Source organism: Callospermophilus lateralis, chromosome 8 (assembly GCF_048772815.1).
Source record: "Callospermophilus lateralis isolate mCalLat2 chromosome 8, mCalLat2.hap1, whole genome shotgun sequence".
Classification (NCBI taxonomy): domain Eukaryota; kingdom Metazoa; phylum Chordata; class Mammalia; order Rodentia; family Sciuridae; genus Callospermophilus; species Callospermophilus lateralis.
The window spans coordinates 67,761,042-67,780,316 of NC_135312.1; the positions used below are offsets into that span (position 1 = coordinate 67,761,042).

Below are 19,275 nucleotides of genomic sequence, written 5' to 3' on the forward strand. Positions count from 1 at the left end.
TATTCGATTCGCCAGGATTTTATTGAGAATTTTTGCATCCAAGTTCATTAGAGATATTGGTCTGTAGTTTTCTTTCTTTGAAGTGTCTTTATCTGGTTTCGGGATCAGGGTGATGTTGGCCTCATAGAATGAATTTGGAAGAACTCCTTCTTTTTCTATTTCTTGAAATAGCTTGAAAAGTATTGGTATTAATTCTTCTTTGAAGGTTTTGTAGAACTCCGCTGTATACCCATCCGGTCCAGGGCTTTATTTGGTTGGTAGTCTTTTGATGGCTTCTTCTATTTCTTCTTTTGTTATTGGTCTGTATAAATTGTGTGTGTCTTCATGACTCAATCTGGGCAGATCGTATGACTTAAGAAATTTATCGATATCTTCATTATCTTCTATTTTCTTTGAATATAGGGTTTCAAAATACTTTCTAATTATCTTCTGTATTTCTGTAGTGTCTGTTGTGATATTGCCTTTTTCATCCTGTGTGTTAGTAATTTGAGTTCTCTCTCTTTTTCTCTTCGTTAGCATGGCTAAGGGTCTGCCGATCTTATTTATTTTTTCAAAGAACCAACTTTTAGTTTTTTCAATTTTTTCAATGGTTTTTTTTTGTTTCAATTTCATTGATTTCTGCTCTAATTTTAATTATTTCTTGTCTTCTACTACATTTGCTGTTGTTTTGCTCTTCCTTTTCTAGGTTTTTGAGGTGTAGTGTGAGTTCATTTATTTGTTGGTTTTTTCTTTTTTTTGAGGAAAGAACTCCAAGAAATGAATTTCCCTCTTAAAACTGCTTTCATTGTGTCCCATAGATTCCGGTATGTTGTGTCTGTATTGTCATTTGTCTCTAAGAATTTTTTTATCTCCTCCTTTATGTCTTCTGTAACCCATTGATCATTCAGTAACATATTGTTCATTTTCCATGTGATGTAGGATTTTTCCTTCCTTCTTTATCATTGATTTCCAGTTTCATTCCATTATGATTAGATATGGTGCATGGTATTATCTCCACACCTTTATATTTACTGAGAGTCGCCCTATGGCATAATATATGGTCTGTCTTTGAGTAGGATGCATGTGCTGCTGAGAAGAACGTATATCCACTTGATGATGGTTGATATATTCTATATATGTCAGTTAAGTCTAGGTTATTGATTGCATTATTGAGTTTTATAGTTTCTTTGTTCAGCTTTTGTCTAGAGGATCTGTCCAATGGCAAGAGTGGTGTGTTGAAGTCCCCCATAATTATTGTGTTGTGGTCTATTTGACTCTTGAACTTGAGGAGAGTTTGTTTTATGAACATTGCAGCACCATTGTTTGGTGCATACAAATTGATAATTGTTATGTCTTGATGGTGGATGGTTCCTTTTAACAGTATATAGTGTCCTTCTTTATCCCTTTTGATTAACTTAGGTTTGAAGTTGATTTTATTCGATATGAGTATGGCCAGTCCTGCTTGCTTCTGAGCGCCATGTGAGTGGTATGATTTTTCCCAACCTTTCACCTTCAGCCTGTGTATGCCTTTTCCTATCATATGAGTCTCCTGCAGGCAGCATATTGTTGGATTTGTTTTTTTTAATCCAGGTTACTAGTCTATGTCTCTTGATTGGTGAATTTAAGCCATTAACATTTAAGGTTACAATTGAAATATGGTTTGTACTTCCAGTCATGTTTATTTATTTATTTATTTTAGTTTGGCTAGTTTTTCCTCTTTGGTTATTTTTCTCCCCCTTTGCTGAGATACCTCCCACTGTTAGTTTTGGGCACTATTTTTCAATTCCTCTTCTTGTAGTATTTTGCTCAACATGTTTTGCAGTGCTGGTTTTCTGGCTGAGAATTCTTTTAGCTTTTGTTTATCGTGAAAGATTTTAATTTCATTGTCAAATCTGAAGCTTAATTTTGCTGGATACAGTATTCTTGGTTGGAATCCATTATTTTTCAGCATTTGAAATACATTGTTCCAGGATCTTCTCGCTTTCAAAGTCTGTGATGAAAAATCAGTCGTTAACCTAATTGGTTTACCCCTGAATGTAATCTGCCTCCTTTCTCTTGTAGCTTTTAATATTCTCTCTTTGTTCTGTATGTTAGCTATCTTCATAATTATATGTCTTGGAGTTGGTCTATTACGGTTTTGGATGTTTGGGGTCCTGTAGGCTTCCAGGATTTGGCAATCCATTCCATCTTTCATCTCTGGGAAGTTTTCTAGGATTATTTCATTTAATAAGTTGTCCATTCCTTTGGTTTGAACCTCTGTGCCTTCTTTTATCCCAATGACTCTCAAATTTGTTTTTTTTATGAGATCCCATATCTCTTGTATAGATTGCTTGTGAGATTTAAGCATCTTTTCTGTGTTGACTATATTCTTTTCAAGTTGATAAACTTTGTCTTCATTATCTGATGTTCTGACTTCTACTTGATCTAGTCTATTTATAATATTCTCGTTAGAGTTTTTAATCTGGTTTATGGTTTCTTGCATTTCTAGGATTACTGTTTTTTTTTTTTTTAAATCTCTATCTCCTGGTAAAGCTCATTCTTTGCAGTTTGAATTTGTTTGTTTAGTTCGTTTTCAAAATATACTTTCAATGTTTGGACTTGCTGTCTCATGTCTTCTCTAATATTCCATTCCATCTGAGTTAGGTATGCCTTGATTTCTTTCCCTGTCCATGTTTCTGATGCTTCTAGGTCCTCCTGTATATTTAAGTTGTCCTGCATTGTTTGTAATCCTTTTTTCCCTTGTTTTTTCATGTTGTTCACATTACTTTCCAGCTCTGTTTGACTGCTTTGTAACTGCTTTCTCCTATACATTTGTTTTGGCTTTGTATATCTCTGTTGTCTCTCCTTTGTGGTGGGAGATTATGCCTAGAAATGTTGGGCTTTATTGTACTTTAAAGCTGATTCATTCAATTCATAAAAGGCTTCTAGGTTCTGTATGCATATAGTGATTTGTTGTTTGTTCTTAGGACTATGGGTTTAGGTTAGGTGCTATGATGGTACGAGGGTTAGTATGTCTTGGCTACTTTAGAAGATTGCTCTACTGAAGGTGGATACTAACAGGCGATTGGATCAGGGTGCTGTTAGTAGCTAGGTATTTAGGAGCCCTATAGACAGCCTCGAGACATTCACCTATTTGCATTTAGACAATTACACGTAATGGAAGACGTAATGCTTGGGATGAAAGTTGGGGGGTAGGGGAATGAAGGTGCTCTTAAAAAGAAAGAAGGAGAGAGAGATAGATTAGAGGAGAATGAAAAGAACAATAAAACTTGAAATGGGAAAGGAAGAGAGAAGGAAAAGGGGAGAAAGGAACAGAGAGAGAAGAAGAAAAAAAAAATATTGAAGTCTTAGAGATCCATTTTCTTCTCTTCCAGTAGGTGGAGCTGTGCCCTCCGAGCGGAGCTTCTGCTCTCTACCTGCCCATAGCAATCCCTGTAAGGCGTCTCCTGGGAGCCTCTCAGACTTGTCAGTCCAGAGCCATTTCACTTCTCTGGCCTTTACCCCCCTTCCTCCTGTCAGCCAGCCAGCCAGGTCCTGTTCACCAGAAGCGGTTCCCCAGAGATCTAGTTACACTTGCAGCCCCACCGCGTGTCCCATTTAAGCCCCAGTGCTGTGGTAAACTGGAGGCTAAGACCTTCGGAGTCACCGTTGGTGATATGGGGGTTGGGGGTCGGGGATCCCCTCTACTTCCCTACAGACACGACCCCTGAGAGGTCCATAAGGTTTCCTGGCTGCTTGTATCTGGATGGGGAGGGAGTCACACGCCTGCTAAAATGGATTCTGCTGGGAAGGAATTCCGTCAGCCGAACTCCAAACCTCCATCAATAAATCTGTTTCTTTCCTGCAGAGTGGGGCTCCAGACTCAAAGGCTCCTTTTCTGGGTTTCTACATCCACTGCCACATCCACAGCTAGTTCAAGTCCTTCTAACAATCCTACTGCACAGGATTGCCATGGGGTTAAATGGCAAACTATGCCTGGCATATGGTTAACATTCAATAAATGGGATAGACTACCATTCTGTCATAAAATATCCAAAGAAGAATGTTTATTTCTCATCAGGGTTAATGTTAAAGTTCATCCAAGTAATTTCTGATGAGTGTTTTAGGAGCCAAGACATATTTATTGGGAAAAGAGGAATGCTATCAGTATACTTTGGTGTATGCTAAATGATCTTACTGAAGTTTCCTAAAGGCTTTCTCTTAGCTTACTTCATTGGCAGGCAAGCTGATACAGGTATTAACTTAACAAATCTATTTCTAAGTGAGTTAGAAGCTTACTGTATTTACTGTATAAGGTAATTTATGGAAAAGAGGGAGAAACATAATGTGGAACAATGCCTTCTGAGAAATCTTGTAGAATCCATAGCACAACTTGCCTTAAACAGATTACCATGATTCTCATAATTTGCATTGACACTGATGAGATGACTTGTTGAATAAGTGAAGCTTTTAACATTTGACATGTTATATAAACATTATTAATATGGATAAAAATCTATTATCTTGACATTTCTGAGCTTAAAATTTGCTCATTTGCTATATTCCATGGGGATCAGTGGTTCTTTCATGTTTTCTGAATATAACCGTCTGATATAAAGATCAACAATATTTATTTCATGTACATGTGACCGAGGCAGTCAGAAAATATTTTTCTTTAGTAGGTCCCCAACAATCATACTTATCTTTTCCATTTAAAGGTCTAAACTTAGTCTGATCTCATTGAGCTTCATACTTAAGAAATTTCTAGACACTTTAAAAAGAGCCGTTTTATCATGATTGATTTTCTTTTAATTTGAAGGTTAAACTATGTGATGTTTAAGATAAAAAGATGGAAACAACAAAAGTTGATATTTGGCCCAATTTATTATTGTTTATTTTATAAGTACATTCTCCCAATTCTCTGCCTTAAATCCCGGTGATGCTTTTAAATTTGTAACACATATCCATCTCTAGTTTCTTTATGCTGAAATGTTTGACTTCAAAATGTGAAGCATCTCTCAGGAAATAGTGGTAACATATAGGATGAAACACTTGAAAGATCACAAAATTCACTGTGAAATGCTACTAGACATGTAACCCTTCATTATATCTGGAGTTTGAAATTTATGATTTTATACAGAATAGAAAAGGATATATGCCAGTTATATAAAATGTAAGTGCAATTAAAAATATAATATCTTAAACATTTATAGTACAAATTTTGAAAACCTGTAGATGAGTCACAAAATCTGAGAAATTATTGTGATGAAATTGCTTTTGTTCTTTTCTCCTCATTTTCCATAAGGTCAACTTTTAAGATCTATGTCTGTATTCCATGAAGTTAGCTTTTACCTACAGAACAAGTGGTAATAAGCCAGTATGGCATGGCCCCCAAAGGTGATATTGAGGAAAATAGGATAATAAGGGGAAATGATTTAAAATATTAAAGTTTTTATTATTATTAGATGAAATCAACTGAAACCTGGTAAATAAGTTTTTAAGAAAATCAGGTGCTTATTGTTCTTTTACTTTATATCCAATAACTGCATCAAACTTAATGTTTACTCTTTTTTTTAAAATTTCCCGGAAACGTTGAGGTAAGAACCTAGAAGAAAGATACATAAAAATAATTAGGAAATAAATATTAAGTGCATTTGCAAAATATCTTCTTTTAAAATATTTTAATTTCTCCTGAATCAGGTCATGTTCCTCTTAGATAAGATTGAGAACTTTAACTCTGAGTTTGTATTATATATTTTTTCCTATTAAATTCATTTCCTTTTCAAAAGGGTAGGAGTGACCTGAATATTTTTGTAAATATACATATACATGTATATACATACATACACACATATACATATATATATACACATATATATACATATGTACTTATTTTTGAAGTTTGTATTTATTTTTGAAATAAATATACTCCTATGTTTTTCAGAATATCTAAGGGAAGAGGCATGAAGAACAGAATAGTTGAGATACTAAAGGGTTAAAAATAGAAACATGACAATGAAAAATAAGTGAGAATAGAAGCTAATTTTGTACTTTATAATTCAGAATATTATTTAAATGTTCCACTAAAGATTGGGGAAATAGAACTGCTAAACAGAAAGGCAGCCAATGCACTTAGTTTTGAGAATACTGATGAACAAATTAATTGACCTTTGAGTTTAAATTCCTCACATGTAAATGGAAAAATTAATCTCTCTCTCCCAAGTGTTCCGTGAGGAATCTTTTTTTTTTTAATTGTTTTTAGTTGTGGATGGACACATAACCTTTATTTATTTATTTTTATGTGGTGCTGAGGATCGAACACAGTGCCTCACACATGCTAGGCAAGCACTCTACCATGGAGCTACAACTCCAGCCCTCCTGTGAGGAATCTAGTGTTGATAAAAAATGTCTTGAACAGTGATAGATATGTAGTATGTCTCATTTCCCAACATATAGTTAAAAGAATATTCAGGAGCTTATAATATTCTAATGTGCTTGAGAGAAAAAGAATTTTAAGTCAGTGTAATATACAGAGATCTGACAGACAGCATTAAAATAGGGTTTGGAAATTGAACAGCCAGCCCTCATGGGGGAGAATTAAGGCAATGATAGTAATTGTAGTTGTAATAATAATAGTAAATAGCAGCACATAACATTCATTGAGTACTCATAGTATAAATACAGAGTACTTTACATGTTTTATTTACTCGTCTCAGCCTCAAAAAGTCCTACTGTTGTTTCCATTTCACAGAGGAAGAAACTGAGTTTCAAAGAAGTTCAGTAATTGATCTGTGTTTCTGTTGACAGCAAGTCCCAAACACATCTTCATTCAACTCCAAAGTACAAACTTTGAGTTAAAGTTCTAGGAATCAGAATGACTTTAGTGCTTTCTATGTGCCAGTCACTCTCCAAAGTACAGGGGTATAGTGATGAAAAATTGGCAAATTTTTCTCTCCCAGAGAATTACATTCTAAAGGGCCATAACACTGAGTGCTCACCTATGCAATGAGACACACACCATGCTAAAAACAAGTTCTCACTCATTTCTCATCAAGGACACCTGGAGCCTTATACCTAAATGTCTAGGGCATATTCAACCATGGCTTCTAGCAGAAAGGGCTAGAAAGATTGACACATGTCATCCGTTGAATATGGAATTCTTTTGGTATTCTAGATCATTAATTCTCAAAGTATAATCTTTAGACCAACAGGTAACTTCTGGTGGCAGTTACCTGTTAAAATACATATTTCTGAGTCCCAGCTCAATTATCCCATATTAAAATTTCTAGAAGTGAGATCCAGGAATCTATTTTTTAAATTTCCCTCGTGATCCTGATCTCCACCAACTTGGAGAAGCCTAAAGTTAGGCACCAGCAGCAAGAGGTTTCTTCTTCCAGTCAACTCAAGGCTCCTCTTCAGTTTCTCCTACTTACCTGAACAGCCTCCCTGCCATACTGCTGTCTCAGGTGAGTGAGTCATGACATGGCGTGTGTCATGATGAGGGAGTCTTTAAGCCAGAGGTTTTCAACATGGGCTGACATTAGTATCCCCCAGAGAGTTGCTACATCTCTGAAAACTAGGCCCATCATGGATCTTAAGGAGCAGGTCTCAGGCATCAGCATTGTTTAAACCCCCAGGTGAATTCCAATGCACTCCAAAGTTGAGTGCTACTGCTCCAAAGGAGGGCTTCTGGAATTTTAATATGCGTATAAATCATCTGGTATTTTAGCAAGTTCTCATTCAGGAGATCAGGAGATTCTGTATTTTTAACAAACTTCCCAAGACCCTGATGGAGGTAGTCCATGGACCCCACTGGAAGTAGTAAAGCTCAAGGATCTCCAAAATGATAAAAGATCATTTAGCAATTCCTATGCTTCACTATGATTTCCCACAAAATAAAAGGTGAATGATATCTGAGAATCAATATCTAAAACCTAACTAGGGTCTTCTTTAATCTCATTGCCCTATGATTTTGCTATGTGAAAATGCTTTAAAATATCCTTCATAGTCATTCATTTGTAAGACAAGACTTCCAGAAATAAACACTTTTTAAAAAACAAAATGAATGTAAAAACATGTGGACATGATTCAGTTAGTTTACTCAATAGTTATACCAATCTCACCTACCTGATTAACCTGTGGGGTTTTTTAAAAAAAATTGATAGAATCTTTGAGTCTATTGTTTTTTCTTAACTTAACTCTATTTAATTACACTTTATCAACTGTCTGGTTTAAAATATGAATTAAAAACATGTAAGAGATAAATGTTCACTTCTAATGCTGACAAACTTAACTGTTACTTACTTTTCCAAGATAAGTAAAAAGTTTAGAGAGGAGGGAACCAAAACCATCCTTTTCTCAGTCAGAATCCCATTCATTAGCTTGTCTACCACTTCCTCAGGTTCCAGGATGGGTCCTAAACTGAAATCAGAGGCAGACTTTAGAAACAAAACATTCATTAAGGTTTCAGTTTTGGCTTAGTGTTAAATAAATGAAATTACCAGATGACTCAACGTAACTATTCTGTATCAGCTAGTTTATCAAAGGTGCTCAGAAATTGCAGCTACTTTATCATTAATAAGAACAACCATTTATTTAGTACTTATTAGGTACGATACATTGTGCTAGACCTTTACATTTGTTATTTAAGTTTTACAACACCCTAGTCATACTGTAAACTTTATTTTATGAATGATAATTATAGAAGGACTCAAAAATAAGTTAGCTATATTAGGACTAACAAGTTCACTTCTAAATCTTGGGGAAGAAGTCAGATACTATTGTACAAGTTTTGTTATTATACTAAGTATCCTTATTGAATGAAGTCTAAAGTTTCAGAAGAATTAAAATATAGTTATTCCCCTGGCTCTACTTTCTTGATCATCCCATGGAACTTTTACATTTATTAGGTCTTGATTTACTTTTCAGCCTTGTTACTTAGTTCCATGTCACACACCATCACTGTGTAACCACCCTGCATCACAGACTAGCAAGTTGTCCCTAAAATGTGGCTTTTCACCAATCCCAAAAAACCAAAGCCTGAATGTTCTCCCTGATACCTGATGCTAACACGCAATAAGAGGAGTATAAGGAAGAATAGAAGTGCTTTGGATTAGACAAATGGGAATGAAGGGAATGGAGAGGGGATGGGAATAGGAGATAGTAGAATGAAGCAGACATAAGTTTCCTATGTTCATATATGAATACATGGCCAGGGTAACTCCAGGTCATGTCAATGACAAGAATACTCCATGAATATTCCATGTATGTAGAATATGTCAAAATATACTCTACTGTCAGTATAACTAAAAAAACACAAATTTTTAAAAGTAGCTTTCAAGTCTGGGTGTTAGGGTTAAGATCACTTAGGGAGGATTGTTGTCATAAGAGTTTGTCAGTTTTTAATATTTTGTTAATCACTTAGAAAAAAGAGACACATAATTAAATGTACTCATGAAACTTGCCAATGTCACTAAACTGAGAGGCTAACATTTTGGGGAAGCAGATTCTGAATGTGTATAATTAGTTAAAAGAAGTATGACAAAAAGTATTATACGAAGTTCTCTATAAATAAATACATTATAGTGCATTCAAGAGGGAAAAAATAAGTTGTAAAGTAAAATTTGGACTACCAAGAAGTGTAGCTTTGTACATGGTAACTGAATCACAAAGGAGAAGACAACTTAAAAACCCATGATACAGTCTTTCATTCTCAGTCATTTATTAGAAGACCATGTTTACCATGGGACCCTGAAACTATAATATTATTTATGAAAAGTTTGGAAACTAAACAGGAGAGGAAATATAAAAATTAGATGGATGTTTTTTGTCCCACTGAAGGCAAAAGTCAAAGGCAAATGGAAGCTTGAACAAACTAAGCAGTCCTTTAGCTAGTGGTGTAGGCCAGTATGTGTGCCATGGAGGATGAATCCAGAAACTGAAGCTTATTTCGCCCTGAAAAGCAAATTCTTTGTAGCATATTGCTACCAGCCTTCCACATTCGCAAGTTCCCTGAAAGCTCATAAACACCTGTGTCCACAGCATAGCTGTGGCCTTGCTAACCCCCAAATCATGTGGTGTTGCACTAACTGATCTTTACTTAGTGACCTGCTCTCTTAAAGTTCTTAGTGTCTTTTCTTTGAAATGTAATGACTATCTAATATCATTTTAATTAATTAATTAAGTAGATACTGGGATTGAACTCAGAGATGCTTTACCACTGAATTACATTCCTGTCCTATTTATTTATTTAAAATTATTTATTTATTTGAATTTGTTTATTTAAATAATCTCACTAAGTAGCCCTGGCTGTCCTTTAACTTGTGATCTGCCTTCCTTAGCCTCCCTGAGGTGCGGGGATTATAGGCATGCAACACTACACCCAATATCATGACTTTAAAAGAACCAAAAGACAATAAATATATGAAAAATTTTCAATGTCTCTAGCAATCAGGGAAATGCAACTTGAAACTACATTAAGATTGCATCTCACTCTAGTCAGAATACAAATAGTAAATGCTGATGAGGATGTGGGGGAAAAGGTACATTCATACATAATTGGTGGAACTGTAGGACAGTACAACCACTCTGGAAAGCAGTATGGAGATTCCTCAGAAAACTAGGAAGGGACTGCCATATGATTCAACTATCCAACTCCTCACTATTTATTCAAAAGAACTAAAATCAGCACACCATAGTGATACAGTCACTTCAATGTTCATAACAGCACAATTCATAATAGCCAAATTATGGAACCAGCCCAGATACCTGTCAATAGATGAGTCAATTAAGAAAATGTGGTTTGCATACATGATGGTTTTATTCAGACATAAAAAAGAATGAAATTATGGCATTTCCTGGTAAATAGATCAAAATGAAGAACATCATGTCAAGTAAAAATAAGCCAGACTCAGAAATCAAGGGTTGAATGTTTTCACTCATATATGGAAGCTAGAGCAACACAAAGAAAAGAAGGTGGGTTGGGTTGGGGTCAGGTATGGTAAAGATATAGGAAAGATCAGTATAGTAGAAGGAGATCAGGAGGGATGGGAAAGGGGAGGAAATTATGAAATGAATCTAACACATTCCTGCTGTGTGAACCTATAAATATGCCACAGGGAATTTCACCTTTTGTATTTGCAGAAAATAACAATAAAAAATAAATCAATAATGAGCAAAAGGAAGACAAGCAGAGTAGAGGAAGAATGGGGGGAGGAGGAGGGAAAGGAAATCGAGGGAATGGGGATAAAATAAAATTCCAAGCATGTTTGCAAAATTATAATGCTCTAATTTTTTTAAAAAAGGGCCAAAAGAAAAGGCTTTTAGAAAAAAATTCTAAAATTTTTTTGGTAGAATAAGATCTTTGTTTGGTAGAATAAAATTTGTTGGTAGAATAAAATCTTAATCACTTAAATGTCAGAACTTGGAAACATTTTCCCCCAACATTATAATGTCAATCAGAATTGCAAATCCTATTAAACAAATGTTCATAATGGATTTTGTAGAAACTATACAAAACCACTTTGGGCCAATTTGTTTGGGTGGGGAAAAAGGGCACGTGTAGGGGAGGAGGAATATTTAGGCAGGAGAGAGTTAAGGTCTGTTTGATTATCTACTTTATCAGCTAAGTAGCAGAGTAATCTGGGGGAAACATTTCAACTCAGGTTTTTGTTTTTGTTATTTCTGTATTTGAAAACCAGGGATAAGGCAGTGGAATGGTGGTAAATGTTTAAAAACTGACACTGGCAAAAATCCCAGTTTTATAGTACTTTCTGATTTCCACAATATACCTACTCACTATGGCTGTCTTTAAGCTACCACCATGACATTACTGGATGAAAACAGGCCAGCATGGAAATACACATATTTCCATGCACTTGATACAGCTATATAAATGCCACTTAATTTTTTCCTTTTTGGGCACAGGACACTGAACCCAGGGCTTCACATACTAGGTGAACGATTTCCCACTGAGCACATTTCCAGCCCCCCAAAATATCTTCTTATACACTATCTTCTTTTTATCATACTATTCAGTAAAAACTAATGCCTTCCTGTGATACACACACACACATACACTTAAATATCTAAAGAAAAAACAATTTGAGTATATATATTACAGGTAGAAGAGTAGGTGTTTTAAAACTTATAGCTATCAAAAAATAATCAGAACACTCTATTATACCTAATCTAACAAATTCAGATTATACTACATTGTTTAAACCATTAATTGAAAAGCAAGAAATAACTTAATTCAGCAAAAAATTAAATCACAATTGCTTGTTCCCCTAACAACAGAGTCCCAATGTATATGAAGAAAATCTTTTAGAATTAAAGTAAGACACAGTTTTGACAATGACAGTTGGAGAATCTCAGCAATGTAGGTAATAAGCAAACAGAAGATTAGCAGAAAACAGAAGACTTCAGCAATATCATAAATCAAGTAGTTTAACCAGACAGATATAAAATACTCTACCTAGCAACACAGAGAACACTTTCTTCTCAAGAGCATATGACCAGATCAGACAGATGATATTTCAAATTGTAACTTGGCTTCTTTTTTTTTTGTAACTTGGCTTCATATTAGCAGTATGACTTGAGAACAATTATTTGGTATCTTTGAATTTCATACAAAAATGTGGATAATAATGTTCCTTTTTATCTAATCTGAAAGAATTAGTACATGTTGTAAATAAATAAAATAAATATTAAGAACTTAAAAAGTAATAAAAAAGCATATGAACAGTCCTTTCCAGAATAGCTCACATGTCAGACCACAAGACAAATTTCAATGTGTTTAAAATGACTGAAATTATTCAAAGTGTGATCTCTGGGTACAATAGTGAAATCAATACAAAAGGAAAACTGGAGTCAGGTGCAGTGGCTCAGGCCTGTAATCACAGTGGCTTGGGAGGCTGATGCAGGAGGATCATAGGTTCAAAGCCAGCCTCAGCAACTTAGTGAAGCCTTAAGCAATTTAGCAAGACCCTACCTCTAAATAAAAAATTGAAAAGGAGCTGGGGATGTAGCTTAGTGGTTGAAGACCCCTGGGTTTAATATCTGGAAACAAAACAAAACACAAAAATCAACCCATCAAATGGATTGATCCATTGATACAGTCAGAGCTCTCCTAATCCAGTGATTTCACATCTGAACATTACTGCATTGCCTTACACATTAGCTTTTGGGGGGCCATTCCAGATCCAAAGTGTAACATTGGTTAAGGAAGAATTAATACCAATCCTTCTCAAATTCTTCCAAAAAAGTAGAAGATGAGGAAACTCTTCTTTTTATTCCAGCAATGCAAAGTGGCTCACCATACAAAAACTAATATTTGAAACTGTTGTAACCCAGTGAGGCCCTACCACTATGATGAGAGAATAAATTTGGACAATCTTTTCAAGGACAAATCTATAAAAAAGTAAACATGTAAGAACATGTTTTTTTGTTTGTTTTTTTTTCGCACCAGGAATTAAACCCAGGGGCACCTTACCACTGAGCTAAAGTTTGAGACAGGTTCCCCAAGTTCTCATCAAATTGCCAAGGGTCTTGCTAAATTGCTGAGTTCTGACCTGGCACTGGACTTGTGATCCTCCTGCCTCAGCCTCCCTAGTTGCTGAGATTTCAAGTGTGCACCACCATGCCTGGCAAAACACATTTTGAGTCAGCCATTCCATTCCAAAAAAAACGATCATAACAAAGTGGATGGAAAAGTGAGCAAAGATACACACACACACACACACACACACACACACACACACACATCTATCTATATAATACATAGACACAACACACATCTATGTAGACATACACACACATACAAAGATATACATTTATTATCTAAGTATCGATCAAACATTGGCATGCCAACATTATAAGAAATAAAGCAAGGTAATTATGTAACAATACAGAAGTCAAAGAGACCGTTTATAGAACAGCATATTTCCAGATACAGGGAAAAAAACCGATGCATTAAAATAAGGAAATCATTAAATTGAAAAACTGTAACTGGAAATCGAATTTTTTAATAAAGTGGTTATCTCTGGGAGAGGAGTATTTATAAAAGGGCCTTTTTCCTAGAGTATTTAAATTTTGTTTACTATCATGATACATTATCAGAAAAACAATAAGGATGTTTCCAATAAACATTTAACATGCATATTAAAATGATGAGTCTCAGGGGGAATTTTTCAATTAAAATTTATGTGAAAAATAAAGCTATTAGTTGGGCATTTAGAGCCAGAGAGACCTATGTAGGAATTCCAGTCAGTGTGACCTTCAGCAGTTTTCTCAAATTTTCCAAATTTCAGTCTCTGTCTTAAAAAAGTATGAAAAGAACACTATAGTTTGGGTCTTAAGTATCCCTCAAAGGTTTGTCTATTAAAGGTTGGTCCCATGCTTGCTGCCACTTGATGGAACCTTTAGAGGTGGGCCTGGTGGGAGGTCATTGGGAGTGTGCCCTTGGAAGAAAGAGCAGGCCTCAGCACCTTCCTCTTCTCTTTTGCTTCCTGGCCATGAGGTGAACAGCTTTGCTCCACCAGGGGGCTCCCACACTGATGAGCCACCTCTCCAGTGGCCCAAAAGCTATGGGGCCAATTGGTCAGAGATGCTGGAATCTCCAAAACCGTGAGCCAAATATTTCTTTACTCTTCATGATTGATTATCTCAAAATAAAATAAATCTTTTCTCTCTATAAGTGGATTATCTTGGTATTTCATTACAGTGATAGAAAGCTAACAAAAAGCCTTACCTTTCAGAATTATTATGAGAATTAGAGCAGGAATAGGCAAACTGTGATCAGGAGATCCAATCTAATTCTCCAACGTTAGCGATCAGAGGTACCTAGTAATGTTTCTATATTTATGTAAGGTACTTAGGAATGCTTCAAATATTTAGCAGGTCTTCAATAAATGTTCTAAAGAAAACTATTGATGGCTAAGTTTATGTAACAGAAATAATTCTTAGCTTCCAAAAAATTCATCAGAACACCCTGCTATATTTAATTTCCATAAACTCAAATTATGCTGTGCCGTAACCTTTATAGCAAACCAGTTTCTTGGCAGTGTATTAGAAGTATATTACAAAAACCAATAAACTTTATCTGGGTGTTTTCAAAGAGATCATGAAAGTTCCAATATTAATATAAAACCAATTATTTCAAATTCAGCCATTTAAAGGTTGGTTCAATTTTCTCTACTCAGAAGTTGAATCTCTTTTCTGGTATTTATGGGCAAATTACTTAATATCTCTAATTCTTAGATAATTCTCTTTCATTGAAGACAACTAACAAAGTATGACTGTGAGATTTAATAAAATGACAGATTTTATTGACTTAGTGTTCAATTAGGGTACTTGCTCTCCTCCTTCTTAGAAGGACCAAATTTCTATATTAAAACCAACTCAGGACTGGGGCTGTGGCTCAGGGGTAGAGTGCTTGCCTAACAAGCATGAGGCACCAGGTTCTATCTCCACAACCACATTTAAAAAAAAAAAAAAAAACTAAATAAACAAAATAAAGGTATTGTGTCCATCTACAACTAAAAATATTTTTTAAAAACCCATCTCTTTTTTTGCATTAAAATAGGACCGGGTTTAATTAATATATAAAAGCAAAATATCATATTGTTAAAGTATAAAAGGTACAACCTTAGGGCACATACCACATTACAAATCATTGATAGGCAAGATTTAATGGCTGAACAACATCTGAAATTCTTTTAGTCTTTTCTTCAGGGGAAAGAAAATATTAAAACACCCTTAAAATTTCAAATTATTCCAAACCAACAGAGTATGAATGATTCTACTCCTAACCTCAGACATAAAGGATCTTTCTATATGAAGTGGCCCAGAAAGTCAGTGACTCTGATAAGAGTTCACAAATTAAAAACCCATCTTTAGGAAACACTCTATTACCAGTTTACCGTAAGAAAGGACCATGAGCCAGGCCCTTGCTACCCAGTTTTATATATGCATATGACTATCAGGCTAGAATCATGTTAGCATCTAGTCATGTTTTTAGTGAATTTTGTTGTAGTTGTGCTAACAGAGTTTTGTCAAAAGAGGGCACTATTGCCTTGTGCAGACTTGTCTTGGGGGTAAGGTTAAAAATTCAGTTATGACTTAAAAAAAAATAGGGTATGTTTTTTAACTAATGAAATACAGTCTGAGGAAAAAAAAAAAAAAAACCCAAACAAAAACAGCTTCAAGTGTGTTATTTTAGTATCTAAATGCTGAAAATAACAGGAAATTGGCAAGCGGTACCTTCCACATCTGCTCAGTTTCAGTGAACTCTTAACTCTTCTACTCCTCTTCTTCAACTTCCTTCCCTGACCCCAAAACACATTTCTTTCCTTCTCTTTTCAGGGTATAGTTAGGGTTTTCTGGTTAATAAAGATGAACTTTAGCACTAGCCTTCTGAAGTATGTATACTTATTTTGTGTTGAGATGGGATCTCACTGTGTTACCCAGACCGGTCTCAAAATTGAAGTCTCAAGTGATCCCCTCTTGCTCAGCCTCCTGAGGGTTGGGACACGTGTGCACAGTCATGGAAAACTTTACTCTTACTTTTATTTTCTAACAAAACTGTGCCTTAAAAATAGATATTAAGGACTACAGATGAATAGAATGACTTAAGATTTTTTTCAACTTTGTGATATCCATCATAATAAACATCTGTCATATGCATCAGTAGAAACTATACTTTGAATTTTGGTCTTTCCCTGAGCTAGTGAGCGATATGCTGTATGATCCTCTTTCCTGAAGCTGGGTTAAATCTCCCTTTCAGTCATGTAGTTAGTCACAATCTTGAGGGGAAACAGTGGGTACTCTATGGTGTACCATGTTTCTGAAATATGACATTTGGTAGGTGAGGTATATTATATGCTTTTTGATTTATGACATTTTCTACTTACAGTGGGTTTATTGGAATATAATACCATTATATGCTGGGTAGCACATGCATTTCATAGATTCTTGGGAACTTCAGAATTTTGGAGAGCTCCCCAATTTTTTCTTAATATAGGCTTTTCACTCTGCCTACCTGTGGAGGGACATAAGCTAAGGTGTTATTCAACTTTTTGTTGCTGTGACAAAATACCTGGGAAAATCAACTTAGAAGAGGAAAGATCTATTTTGACTCGTGGCTCAGAGGATTAGAGGATTAGTCCATGGTTGTTGGTTCCATTGTCTCTGGGCCTGAGGTAAGGTGCAATATCATGGCAGAGGAAAGATGCTTAGCTCATGGTAGCCAGGAAGCAGAGGGAGGTTGAGGGGAAGGAGCCAGGGACAAGATGTAGTCCCGAAAGGCATGTTACCCCAGTGCTTAGGACTCACCTATATAGTTTCCACCACCACTTCTCAATAATGCCATCAAATTATTAGTCGGTCAAAGGATTAATCCACTGATAAGGTCAGAACCCTTATGGTTTAATCACTTCAGGCTCCATCTTTGAACATTGTTGCATTGAGGGAATACTACTGATGCAAACCACAAAAGTGTATTTAAGATAGAACCTGCTATCTCCCTAAGTGTCCACATTGTGAATATTTCTCATTAATTTTAAGTTTGTTTTCAGTAAGAACAGCTAAATTGGAAAAAAGAAGCACAAAGTTTGAGGGGGCAGAATAAAACTTAAAAATTAAATCTCTTGGGCTGGAGGAGTAGCTCAAGCGGTAGCGCGCTCGCCTGGCATGCGTGCGGCCCGGGTTCGATCCTCAGCACCACATACAAACAAAGATGTTGTGTCCGCCGAAAACTAAAAAATAAATATTAAAATTCTCTCTCCCTCTCTCTTTAAAAATAAAAACAATTCCTTCAAGTCTTTAAAAAAAAAATTAAATCTCACCAATGCAACGGAATAGAGAATCAAAAAGTATATCCAAGTAAATATGTGAATTTCTTTGATATAAATTTTAAATCAGTGAGGGAAATAATGCATTATTTAACAAATAGTACAGAACAACTCATTTAACTATTTGGGAAAAGCACACTGTGCCATAACTTTATTTCTCAAATAAAATAAATTTGGGTGGAGTAATGACTCAAATGTGAAAAAATGAAACCATTAAATATTTACTAGAAGGGCTTAGAGAGTAATTCAGTGGTAATGCACTTGGTTAGAATGTGCAAGGCACTGGGTTCAATCCTCAGCACTGCTAAGAAACAAAAAAACAAACAAAACAAAAACAAAAAACCCATGACTGGATATTTTCATATTTTCACTTCATAGAACCTAAAGGCCATGAAGGGGAAAAAACAAACCTTAGAAATTTTAAGGTGAAATAGACTTAAAGGCAATAATAGCATTTGGTAAAAATACATATGTGACAGAAGTGACACACGAAAGGGCATTTCAAATTATCAAGGACTCTATGTATTCATTTAAAAACTCTGTTGTTTGATAGAAAAAAGTGAGCAGAGATCATGAAACGGGCAATTCATATAAGAAGTCAAGTGACCACTTTGGTCAATTATCTGGATAAAATTAAAATGATTCTTCATGTATTGAACTAGCAATGATTAAAAAATAAGCAGAAGGCAGACTCATGAAAAAGTAGGGTCTGAGGTGCTCCCATTGCACTGTGGGTAGGAGTGCAAACTGCTGTGACATTTTTAAGGGGAGTTTTTGCAACATTTTGAAGGGGAGCAATAGGCATGAATATTTACAATCTGTATAACCTTTGATGCAGCAATGCTCTTTCATGGATCTACTTGAAGGAGACAATTACCAAGTATGAAAATATTTGTGCACAAGGATGTTCTTTACAGCTTTGCTTTGTTAAAAATCCAGAAAATTAAAAACCACACTAAAATTAACACTAGCAGCCCTTTTGTTCAATACAATTTTTGATAAAGGTCTATATTCTATCAACAAGAAAAGATGCCTAGAATGCATAATCAATATATTCATAAGTTCTATATTTATTGATATGAATAGATGCCCATGACATAACGCTGAGGGAAGTAGGCAGTTATTGCTTCCGAAACCTCATATGTAATATATGTCAGTTATTTAAAGTTTAGAAACTTATTCTATACATACTGAGATACCTAGGAAGATGTTTATCATATACTGAGTGGTTTCTATGCATTAAGAAAATTTGAGAAGATTCTGATTTGTATTTTTCTGTAATGTTGAAAAAAATTTTTTTTAAAGTATTATGATTATAAAGACATTAAAGCTAGTTTTAAAGAAAGGAAACATTAAAAATTATACTCAGAGGGCTGGGGATGTAGCTCAGTGGGAAAGCACTAGCCTAGGATGTGCAAGGCCCTGGATTAAATCCCTACCATTGAAAAAAAAATTAAAAATTATACTC

General features: G+C 35.2%; 1 protein-coding gene across 1 annotated transcript in view; it reads right to left on the reverse strand.

Annotated features, from left to right (window-relative positions):
- Positions 1 to 4,823: 4,823 nt before the first annotated feature.
- The window catches only part of Hsd17b11 (hydroxysteroid 17-beta dehydrogenase 11), a 28,077-nt gene continuing 13,625 nt past the window's right edge, over positions 4,824 to 19,275 (reverse strand). Inside the window, exons 6-7 of the mRNA XM_076864343.2 lie at positions 8,263 to 8,379; positions 4,824 to 5,563 (exon numbers count right to left, since the gene is read on the reverse strand). Coding sequence (XP_076720458.1) covers positions 5,473 to 5,563; positions 8,263 to 8,379 — 208 coding nt within the window. The 3' untranslated portion in view covers positions 4,824 to 5,472. The remainder of the gene's footprint in view (positions 5,564 to 8,262; positions 8,380 to 19,275) is intronic.